This window comes from Gekko japonicus, unplaced genomic scaffold (assembly GCF_001447785.1).
Source record: "Gekko japonicus isolate JY-2015 unplaced genomic scaffold, Gekko_japonicus_V1.1 scaffold3766, whole genome shotgun sequence".
In the NCBI taxonomy this organism is placed as follows: domain Eukaryota; kingdom Metazoa; phylum Chordata; class Lepidosauria; order Squamata; family Gekkonidae; genus Gekko; species Gekko japonicus.
In genome coordinates this window covers 112,804-124,780 of record NW_015169289.1, presented here as the reverse complement: position 1 = coordinate 124,780, position 11,977 = coordinate 112,804, and the positions used below count along the sequence as shown (strand labels likewise).

Sequence of the window (11,977 nt, the reverse complement as noted above, 5' to 3'; positions counted from 1 at the left end):
AATCATTCAGAGCAAGAGGTGTCAGTTATCAGACACCATTAAATAAACAAAATATTGCAAGAGTGCTAATGTTTTAAGCATGTTTTTATTTTAAGTAAAAAAACCCACCTTTGTGTTTGTGTCCTTTATAAAGTTTGTATCTCCGCTACCTGGCATTACATTTTATGACACACATGGCCCGGCCCAACAAGGTCTCATTTATGTCAGATCCGGCCCACATAACAAATGAGTTCGACACCCCTGGTCTAACATGTAGCCTGGATAGTTCCAGTAGCTGGAATTTATCAGTGTGGAAACTAAGCAGGGATGTGAGTAGGGCTGCCAGGTCCCAAACAGGCTAATTTATTTCAGTTCTACATTTCCAACAACTGTATACAGGAAAAATGGATTCCTACAATCAACGGTGCCAAGAGAACATGTCCTCTGCGGAGCCTCACATCTGGATGCTTACATTTTCTACTCACCAGATCACCTCTGCGATGGCTTCCCCTCCCTGGAGGAAGCAACATCCCTTCACCGGCAATGGGGTCCGTGCTAAACGACCTCGTGCCGCCGCCTCCCATTGAGGAGACCATCCCGTTGCAATCGTCTCCCGGGGCCCACCTGCCAGGCTGCATGTAGTTTGGCGTCGCAGGATGAGGGCCGTAGCTGACTTGACTCTGGATGCTGGACCGCCTTCCCATCCGGGCAGCCAGCAACGAACCGCGCTGGATCTCGGACTCTCCCGCACTGCTAGATTCATCCTCCCCTCCGTCAGGCCTTGAGCCAACCTCCCGTCCGGAGATGTGGAAGCTGAACACACTTCCATGACTGGGACGGCGCTTCATCGGGTTCGAACTGGGACCGTAATTGTGGCTAAAGAGAGCCTATAGGAGTCAAAAAAGGGCAAATGAGGAAAAGATTGATGAATTATGAATTTAGGCAAATCATGAGAGAGAGGGCAGGAAGGGTCACATCAGTGCTTAGTTCTTGTGGCCATTTTCAGAGAAAAATACCCTGGGATTCAATATAGCTAAAAGAACTGGTAGTCCATGTAATTTTCTTTGAAATCAGTTTCCATTAGTCAGCCGCTTAATCAGAAGAAGAGAAACTGAAGCGTCCATATACCTGGGAAAGCTATAGGAGATTTTTTCACTGGTTTCACTGGTCCTCTGCTTTATTTATGACTGTTGGAGGTCTTTGGACACTTTTATTGCATTTAAGCGAGGAGAATCAACCAGTTGGATTTATGTGCATACCTTCTTATCAGCCCCTGTGAGCGCAATTACTGTGATGTTTATTTGGATCTCAGTGTTGATGTATGATATGCCATGAGCGCATAGGGTTATATTTGGGAATATTGTATTTGTTTTGGGTTGTGGACCACCAACTCATTATAGATTTGTAATTTAGGCACTTATTCAGTATATCGGATACCCAGACATTTCAAGTGTATATAATCTTTGATGGTCTTCCCTTGGCATTTTTCTGCTGTTTTTTACAATTACACACCAGGGATCCCTGTTTTGTCTGCTACTCAGCCTCCTGGTGATGGCTGGGATTCCAACTGATCTCCAGGCAATAGAGATCAGTTCGCCTGGAGAAAATGGCTGCTTAGGAAGGTGGGACTCTGTGGACTTATACCCCATTGAAGTCCCTCCCCTCCCCAAACCCTGCCCTCCTCAGGCTCCACCCCCCCAAATCTCCATGGATTTTCCAACCTGGATTTGAGAACCTTACCTATCCAGAAGCCCACAGTAACTCTGTGCTTGTTCCCATACAAACCTGCTTGCCTTCTAAAACCATCATGGGAAGTCTTGCTTTTCATACCACCTTTATCTGACATTTGGTTGGTGGTGGTACATGACAGGGCCTTCTCCGAGGTGGTGCCTCATTTGTGGAGCCCACTACGTTCAGCCATTGGAATCTTCTCAATGAATAATAGAAATGCTTTAATTCCACTTGGCCTTTTGGTATAAGCTGGCTGTGGCCAGGATGTGGACTATCGATTTTATTCTATGCTACAGAAGTATTTATTTATTTATTTTCATTTATATCTCACCCTCCCCGCGTGCGGGCTCAGGGCGGCTTACAAAACGTAGAGGTGTAATCCAGACCACAAGTTAAAACAATTAAGGCACGCAGTGCAATAAAATACAGTTAAAACAGTTTAAACACAGTGGAAAACTCCCAGGATCCATCGCGACTAACATGCTCACTCCCTATTGCACATCACCTTGGGGTCAATGAGGGGGATGCCGTGGGCCACGATGTTTAGGTGGCCACTCAGCCCAGCCTGGCGGTACTGCTCCGCAGTCGCCCGTTGATGGTAGTGGCTGTGGCGGCTCCTATTCAAAAGCCTGGCGGAAGAGCTCCGTCTTACAGGCCCTGCGAAACTGTAACAGGTCCCGCAGGGCCCTGATCTCCTCCGGGAGCTCATTTGATGACCAATTGTCATTTTAGGTAGCATTTGTTTTAACCTGCTTTACGTTCCTGGCTCCAGTAAGAACACCATATAAAAACTCTACATTAAAATAAAGCACATGGTTCACAAATTAGGCTTGTGTTTAGCTTTGTATTCTAACCCTCTCGAAATCACTGAAATAAAAAAATTCCCTGTTGATTTTCTAAAAACATTCTGGCAGACATGTTAATTTCACAAAGCTGAAATAGTTCTCAGTTTAAACACCATTTTTAATTCTTTTCTGCTCTTTAGATCCTTTGTCACAGGAGTTAAATTATATCAAAAGTTTATAACGTAACGGTTTGGGTAATCAGGGCTTTAAACCACGAGTTACCGATTTGCGATGGCTTTCAATAGACTGCGACTTAGGGATTTTTAGATCTTCTCCATAATCCTCCATCCCTAGAGACAACTTTTTCTTTATTCTGTTGCTTCTTTCTTTAACCTCCTTGGATGCTACAGGCGATGCTTCCAATGAACTATGAGATATGCTGTCCTCTTCTTTAGCGGTTAACTCCTAGAATGCAGAAACACAGAATTAAGAACTGGACATCGCTTTACTAGGAACCAAACTATTACTATGCAGTAGAATGACTTTCCAAGAGCAGAGCTGTCTGCTCACCATAGCTATCAAAATGATTCACAAATTAATTTTGCTTTTGGGTTTCATCATTATTTTAACAGTCTCGAGAAGGTCTGGCAATAGATTTACTATGTCTGATGAGGAGCAGCTGATTTTCAACCATGAGTTTTTATATTCTGGATGTGTGAGAACTGGGCCAGTCTCCTATCCAGGCATAATAACTCAATGGCACACCTTTGTTTTGCCTATAATAGGTCCTGGTTTCAATCCTTCTCATCCCAAAGGGCTTTGAGAAAACTTAAGAACATAACAAGAGCCCTGATGTATACAAGGCACATAATTTTTTTCCAGAATTACAATTAAAGGCAACTTTTACACATACCTAGGGGGGAAAGGTTTACTTTTTAGAATGCCCCAAAGTAAAAAAAACACACAAAACAACTCGGAGAAAAGATGACATGCTATATACCCCGATCTGGTCAGATCTTAGTAGCTAAGCAGGTTTGGTATTTGGATGGGAGACCACCAAGGAAGACTCTGCAGAGGAAGGCAATGTCAAACCCCCTCTGCTTCTCACTTGCCTTGAAAGCCCCTTGCTGGGGTCACCATAAGTCTTGGATGGGAGACCACCAAGGAAGGCTCTGCAGAGGAAGGCAATTGCCAACCTCCTCTGCTTCTCCCTTGCCTTGAGAGGCCCCTTGCTGGGGTCACCATAAGTCTTGGATGGGAGACCACCAAGGAAGACTCTGCAGAGGAAGACAATGGCAAACCACCTCTGCTTTTCACCTCCCTCGAAAGCCCCTTGCTGGGGTCACCATAAGTCTTGGAAGGGGGACCACCAAGGAAAGCTCTGCAAAGGAAGGCAGTGGCACCTCTGCCTCTCACTTGCCTTGAAAGCCCCATGCTAGTGTCGCCATAAGTCTTGGAAGAGAGACCACCATTGAAGATTCTGCAGAGGAAAGTAATGGCCAACCACCTCTGCTTCTCACTTGCCTCGAAAGTCCCTTCCTGGGGTTGCCATAACTTGGCTGCCACTTGACGCACTTACACAGAGTAAGAACTACCCTCCCCTGGAGAGGCCCATCCCAGGGGTGACCTGGGCCCAGTTCCCCTAATGGCATGTTTTTCTTCACTGGATGACTGAATGTCCCGTGGCTGATGCAAAAGCATAACAGAATGACCTGGTAGCAGCAGAGGCTGATTGGAAAGAGCCGTAACTCAGGGACACAAGGGGCCAGCTCCTCTATGGGCGGCCATTTTAGGGTCATAGAACAGAATAATTTTCTTAATTAACCTATTTCTCTTGGCACATAAGTTTGGCATCTCCCGCTACAGGCAACGTCTGTGGGGAAACGGAGATTAGCAAAGGGATCAGTATGGACCTCATGCTCTCTCTTCAGCAGCTCCATGGCTTCCCGGAATTTCCTCTCTTTCGCCTCCGTTTCGGCAATAGTGGCCTTGCTCTGCTCCTCGTAGGCCATCGTGACCACCGCTAGGATCAAGTTGACCAGATAAAAGGATCCCAGGAAGATGACAAGCACAAAGAACAGCATGTAGATCTTCCCAGCAGCTCTGAGAGTCTGAAGACAGAAAGAAAACATCAGTAAGCCTTGTTTTAAGGTATCGATCAAACAGTTCCCACCCATTTCCATTAAGGTGTAAGGGAAATACAGTCAAAAGCAGACAGAAGCATGAGCTGCTGAGTAAAACCAAGAGCCACACTAATTCGGTAAGTAAAATCAATAGGCCAGTATCAATTCACAAAATTTGGCTATATAGTTGCCATCAGTGAGTTATTTTCTCACCCTGACCTGGGTAGCCCAAGAAAGCCCGATCTCATCAGATCTTGAAAAGCTAAGCAGGGTCGACTCTGGCAAGTACTTGGAGGGGAGACCTCCTTGAAATGCAGAAGCGGAAGGCAGGGGCAGGCTTTATTCAGTCATCTCTCTGAATATCCTCCAGGCTCCCAGTCGGGTTCAGTCACCAGAGGTCGCCATGCCTTCCAGGTGCACTCACACACACACACACACATAAAAATACAAAAAAATATATTTATTTCCTTCTAATTGCTTAAATTATGATGGGCATACAGCAATGTAATATCAAATCAACCACTAGAGGGAGCAAAGCAAGTGCAGAAAAGCAAAAAAACCCAAAAACCCTGCAAAGCAATAGAGACACACAAGCAAGGATAATGAGAATGCAGAAGAGCCCATTCTGCCAACACAGAGGACAACACACCCCACGAGGGCATACCTGCCAGCATGCAGGAGGATCAATATGGCTTCAGAAGCCCTGTCCCCCTCCCCCCACACACACACACATGCACACACGCTGGCACACACATTCTGGGCCACACCTTTCCCATCCTGACCAGTGTAACTTACATTACAGTCTCATACAGGGTAAGCCCACTGCAGTCGATGACCATTGACCAGATGACCTGCATAGGACTGCAGTGTTAGTTACTCAGGCTCAGAGCTGGTCTGCAGAGAGACGGACTGTGCCCAGAGCAAGCACACTGATCATCTATCCAATAATGATGCAGTTCAAATGATCTGTAGGAGGGGCACCCTGCAGGGTTGCCAACTCTGGGCTGGGAAATACCTGGAGATTTGGGAGGTGGAGCCTGGAGAGGGTAAGGTTTGGGAAGGGGAGGGGCCTCAACATTGTACAATGCCACGGAGTCCACCTATTAAAGCAGCCATTTTCTCCAGGGGAACTGATTTCGGTAGTCTGGAAATCAATTTTAAAAGCGGGAGATCTCCAGGCCCCACCTGGAGGCTGGAAACCCTAGCACCCAGGGTTAAAGTACCTTTTTTTCCCCTGCAGACCTGGGGTGATCGCCAGGTTTGCAGAATACTGTGAGAACATCTTCCCCCGAAATAAGGATTTCAAATCCCCTTCCCACAAAGGAGGGTTTCAGGAAGAAGAAAAATTGGCAGTCAGTGTCTCGTATTGCAACCCGCAATGCCACACAAAAATGTTTTTAATTTTTTTTTTAAGGAAAATGGCTGGTTGGACAGATTGGGAGGGAGAGAGGGTTATTTGCACCGGTTGGGAGGAAGGAGGACATGAATTGTTGGCTAGTCTGGAGAGCTGGGAAGAAGAAGAAGAGAAGAAAAGATTGGATTTATACCCCGCCCTTCACTACACAAAGGTGTCTCAGAGCGGCTTACAAACTCCTTTCCCTTCCCCTCCCCACAACGGACACCCTGTGAGGTAGGTGGGGCCGAGAGAGCTCTGACAGAAACTGCTCTTTTTCAAGAACAGGTCTTATCAGAACTTAGGCTTGCCCAAGGTCATCCAGCCAGGTGCACGTGGAGGAGTGGGGAATCAAACCCGGTTCTCCCAGGTTAGAGTCCACACACTTAACCACCGCACCAAACTGGCTCTCAAGAAACAAGGGGACCGGGCACATGAGGGGGAAGCAGGCAGAACAAAACGGGAGGAAGGAAAGACCAATGGGTGGGAAATGGGGAACAGTATTTCCTCATCCCTGCGAGTCCCTGCAATTTCCCTTCCTCTTATGTGTATAATACTTAGATTACTGGTAGCCATTAATGGCAAGGAAGTCCCCCAGCCCTAGGGGTGCCAAGCTTCCAGGTGGGGCTCAGGAATGGCAAGTGACCTCCAGCCTACAGAGCTCAGTTCCCTGGGAGAAAAGGGCTGCTTTGTGTTGGAAATACGTGAGTTGCAAGGTCTAAATTCCAGTAATTATAGGGTTAATCTGTATACCTTGGGAGTTGGAAGGAAATCTGGCACAGAGCCAATGCAATCAAAGCCCGGGAAACTGAAGTTTGTTTACAAACATCATTGGTTAATGTAATCAGGTGATTTCCTTCTAGGGGTCAAGGAGAAAGAGAATCTCCATTACAGTGGTTGTCGAGAGACCCTGTGGTCGGTCTGTTGTCGCTCTGAAGATGTAACCTTACTCTTTGTTATTCCATAGGTTTCCTGAGTAACCTACCCTTAGAAATAAAGATTCTTAAACAGAAAGAAATGCCGCCTCTCCAGTGAAGCAAAGATCCATTGCAAACCTTCACGTATTTAAGTATTTTTGCCTATTTTTCCAACATATCCAAGGGTGGAGCCTATAGCACTATACCCCAGTGCGGTCCCTTCCTTCCCCAAACCCCACCCTCCCCAGGCTTTACCTCCTAAATCTCCGGGAATTTCCCAACCCAGAGATGACAACCCCAAAACTACACGACTTCAGGGCCAGTTATTCCCTCTCATTTGGACTTATGTCACCAGACTCTAGTGAGGAGAAAATGGGAAGGGGAGAACCGTGTATGATGCTCTGAGTTCCTTGGGGAAGGGTGGGAGAAAAGTGTAACGTACAGAGACAAAATCCATGACGCTTGTACCTGTTGATAGAGGCGTTCCCAGTAATCCTGTGTCATGAGGCGGAACAGCGAGAGAAAGGCCCAGCCAAATGCATCAAAACTCGTGAAGCCTTCGTCGGGATTCTCTCCAGTCTTCAGGCATACGTATTTATCCGGACAGGAGCTACAAAGTAGACCTTACGTTTGAGTAATTTTAATTACAGGTTGCGCCCTCCAACTACAACCCTCCTTGTTCCTTTTGAATCATTGGATCCATCCTGCCCCCAATGGGCTTATGAAAGAGTTGATAGAATTGTGTCTTGCGGCCGCTAGGAATGTTATTGCATTTCATTGGAAATCTAAGAAGACGCTGCTATTGAGCGACTGGTATCTGAAATTGTGGGACTTCTTTTTACAGGACAAAGTTTCCACTAGCATCCTACGATCTGAAAATCAACCCGTTCCTGACAATCTTCAAGAAAAATGGATGCCCCTCTTAGAAGCATCAGCAGCACATAAAATCGACACCTCCCTGTTTGCCCTGCATAAACACCAGGATTTGCTTTCCTATTTTTAACTGTCTTTTTATATTTAATAAAAAAAAAATAAGAATAAAAGTTTGAGTAACAAGAATTTCCCACCATTTAAATGAAAGTTGAAAGCACGCCAAGCTAAGGAAAGGTTTGCCAAAGATGTGGAGATTTTTCTTTTCCTTTTTTCTGGCATCTGGGACATGCTTAACTCTCAGTTGTCCTAACTAGAGAATGGTAAACCAGAATCACACCACACGGGGGCGCACTAGGAATGCTCCTCTCAGACAAGCGAGGCGCTTTGAAAATGTCAAAAATATGAAGGTAAGAATTCCGTTTATAGGGACGGGGAACACGACAATCCCTTGCTTCTGTTTACATTGCTATTACATGAAATTAGACCGCACTGAAACCTAACGGTAACCATGGTACTTGATCAAAATCCACATCCTCAGCACTTTTTTAAACAGAGAAAATGAAGCACACTTACCCACTGTCCGTCCCATTGTGGCACAATAAAAAGTCAGTGGTGTGGTTTTTGATTTTGTAATTCGCTGCAATAAAAGTGACCTGGGTAAATACAGGCAGGATTGCCGACCAGATAGCGATGTCAAAACCGTATTACGTTTGGATGCGCAGTACTGAAAAAGTACTAACCCCCTGGCTCTGCCACTGAATTTTGACAGGTTCATGAGAAGCCAATGTTGGATCCAGTCCAACAGTCTAAGTCACACGGTGGCCAGAAATACCCGGTGCCATCAGGAGGTCCACCAGTGGGGCCAGGAGGACACGAAGCCCCCCCCTGCCCCCCCCCAAGCACCAAGAATACAGAGCATCACTGCCCCAGACAGAGTGTTCCATCTATAGGTAAAAGTAAAGGTTCCCTTGCTCGAAAGCCAGTCGAGTCCGACTCTAGGGTTGCGGTGCTCATCTCCGTTTCAAAGCCGAAGAGCCAGCGCTGTCCGAAGACGTTTCCGTGGTCATGTGGCCGGCATGACTGAACACCAAGGCGCACGGAACGCTGTGACCTTCCCACCGAAGTGGTACCTATTTCTCTACTTGCAATTTCTTGCTTTCGAACTGCTAGGTTGGCAGGAGGTGGAACTAGAGACGGGAGCTCACTCCATCATGCGGCAACTCGGGTCTCGAACTGCTGAACTACCGACCTTCCACAGCCTGCAGTTCAGCATCTTAACCTCTTGAGCCACTGCAGCTCCCCTATTCCCATCTATACTTTGTGGCTAATAGCCACTGATGGACTTCTGCTCCATATGTTTATCCAGTTTCCTCTTGCTTCCTCCTGGCTGTACCCCTGAACTGCTGGATTCCCCCCTGTTCTCCTCCCCCTCCTCTACCCCCTCCTTTCTGGTGCCTCATTTTTTGAAATCAAAAGTTAGGACTTAAATGTCTCATTTGGTATATGGAAGGGGCGGCCAAACTGTGGCTCAGGAACCACATGTGGCTCTTTCACACATATTGTGTGGCGCCCGGCAGGGCGGCTGGGGAAGCGAAGGGGAGGCCTGCCTCCTTGATCTGTCTTCCCTTCCCCAGTCAGTGTTTTCCCCCCTGGTAGGCTTGAAGGGGGGGGGGAGCAGAGGAAAAAGAAGAAGAGGAAGAAGAAGAGGAAGAGGAAGAAGAAGAAGAGGAAGAGACACATTTTAGCTCTGTGTGCTGTCAACAAGTTAGAGTAATCTGAGGAAGTTACTCTAGTCCAGGGGTGGCCAAACTGTGGCTCGGGAGCCACGTGTGGCACTTTCACACATATTGTGCAGCTCCTGGCAAGGTGGCTAGGGAAGCGAAGGGGAGCCGTGCCTCCCCGATTGGTCTTCCCTTCCCCAGCCAGTGTTCCCCTCCCTGGGTAGACTTGAGGTGGGGGGGGAGCAGAGAAAGAAAGCAACTTTAACTTTAAATGCATTCTCAAAGCACCTCCCCCCACCCCCGGCCAGCTTGGAGAAAGCATTTGTCTCTTTAAATATCATGATCAGTATCTGTTTTTACCCCCTTTTGTTTCTATTTCTGGCAGGCTTATTTAAGGTTAATAAAAAGCAAATCTGCACATTTCCCAATAAAAACGGGTAATATTTGCCCATGTCTTGCGGCTCTCAGACATCTGATGTTTCTTCTACGTGGCTCTTATGTTAAGCGAGTTTGGCCACCCCTGGTACATGGCTTATGGGCTGTTAAACCTGAATACAGTAAAGTAAACCCTTGTCAGGTAGGTTCAGCTGAGAGGGTGCGACTGGCCTAAAGTCACCCAGCAAACTTTTACAGCTGAGTGGGGATTCGAACTCGGGTTTCCAAGATTCTAAGCTGATACTCTAACCGCTGGACCACACTGGCTGTCTCGACCAGTGGAATACCAGTGCTTTAAATACCACAGTGGTTGAAGTCCCAGGATGAAAAAGAGCTTTTTTTGAGACAGTATCATGAAGGAATGAGTGTTTTGCTTCGGTTATATCATTCCCAGAAGCATCCTTCGGAGCTTAGCGGGATGATTTCAATAATGGAATCTACTGTGGCACATATCCGACAGCAGGGAATGTTATCAAGTCATTCTGGTGAGCACAGACTGATTTCACACAACAGCTGTGCCGTGGTCACGCCTCCCTTTGCCCCGCTTCTATTGGTCAATTTCCCACTCGAAGCTGCACGGCCGTATTTTGACCCGTGGCTTCCCCCGTGGTTTTGTGATCCTCAAGAAACAGGGTCACAAAACCGCAGGGAAAATCAGGCGAAGCCACAGGTCAAAATGCGGCCGTGCGGCTTCGAGTGGGAAATTGACCAAAAGAAGTGGGGCAAAGGGAGGCGCGACCATGGTGCAGCTCTTGTGTGAAATCGGTCGCAGTGTGATGTGGCAGGTCTTTGCGCAGCAGTTGCTAGCGCCTGAAGCCAGCAGGTGCAACGAGCCAATTATTTTGCAAGACATTTAGGAAGATGTTTACCTTCTTGCTTGATGAAGACCTCATACGAAGTCAAATTCCGTTCTCTTACAACGTCGCTGTCACTGGGAAGGTCCGTTATATTGTTTTGAAGGAGATACTCGGTGTAGTTCCGGACGCATTTGTGTCTCAGGTGTCCCTTGAAGAGCTGAAGGCCGATGAGGGCAAAGACGCTCAGACAGAAAACCGTCAGGATCATCACGTCTGCAAGTTTCTTGACTGACTGGATAAGAGCACCGACGATGACCTTCAGGCCTAAAGAGGAAGGGGGGAGGAGAATCAACAGTTGTTGATTTATCAAATCAAAACACCCATCATGGAGCTTTTATTTTGAGACACTCACCAAACTGCATGCAGCCCTGAATTGGCCAGCTGTTCATAATTTTATAGGACTTCTGGGAACCTTATCTTTAAAGAAACCCTAAACAGAAAACCAACATGCAGGCAACACCCAGCTCTGTCTATCTTTAACAGCTAAGCCAGGTAAGTCTGTGGAAGTCCTGAATAAGGGCCTGGGAAAGGTAATGGGAAAGATAAGGGGTGATAAACGGATGTTTAATCTATATAATATTAGACACCTGTGGTCATGAATGCAGATAGCTAAATTTGTAGATTGGGGCCATGTGTAGGCTAAGGTGATCGTTCTGCCCAATCGAGAGTCCTCAGGTGTGCAGAAAGAAGATTGACAAATCATGTGAATGGGAGAAAGGAGTGAAATAGGGAGTAGGTTATCAGAGAAAAGGAAGGTAGATTGACAGAGAAGGGATGGGGGCAACAGAGATGGGGTATGTTGACAGATAAGGGGAAGGAAGGGAAGGGAGCAAAGAAGGGGGAGGGATGCTCCCTCTCCACAAGTTTCTTGCGGGTCCCCACTTGTCTTATATTCTAACAGTAAAGTCAGGATGTCTTTGGATAGTTAAATCTGGTTACTGGAGTTGTGAGTGGGCAAGACAGATCTTTCTACAAAGAGAGCCAGTTTGGTGTAGTGGTTAATTGTGCGGACTCTGATTTGGGAGAAGCGGTTTTGATTCCCCACTCCTCCACATGCACCTGGCTGGATGACCTTGGGCAAGCCCTAGTTCTGATAAGAGCAGTCCTTGGAAAAGAGCAGTTTCTGTCAAGAGCTCTCTCAGCCCCACCGACCTCACAGGGTG

At 47.0% G+C, this 11,977-nt stretch overlaps 1 protein-coding gene across 1 annotated transcript in view; it reads right to left on the bottom strand.

Annotated features, from left to right (window-relative positions):
• Window positions 1–464: 464 nt before the first annotated feature.
• LOC107114972 (sodium channel protein type 5 subunit alpha-like) overlaps window positions 465–11,977 on the bottom strand; it is a gene marked incomplete at its 3' end in the record, with an annotated part of 30,020 nt that continues 18,507 nt past the window's right edge. The window contains exons 6-11 of the mRNA XM_015416579.1: window positions 10,827–11,078; window positions 8,375–8,438; window positions 7,397–7,538; window positions 4,409–4,606; window positions 2,778–2,960; window positions 465–866 (exon numbers count right to left, since the gene is read on the bottom strand). Coding sequence (XP_015272065.1) covers window positions 465–866; window positions 2,778–2,960; window positions 4,409–4,606; window positions 7,397–7,538; window positions 8,375–8,438; window positions 10,827–11,078 — 1,241 coding nt within the window. The remainder of the gene's footprint in view (window positions 867–2,777; window positions 2,961–4,408; window positions 4,607–7,396; window positions 7,539–8,374; window positions 8,439–10,826; window positions 11,079–11,977) is intronic.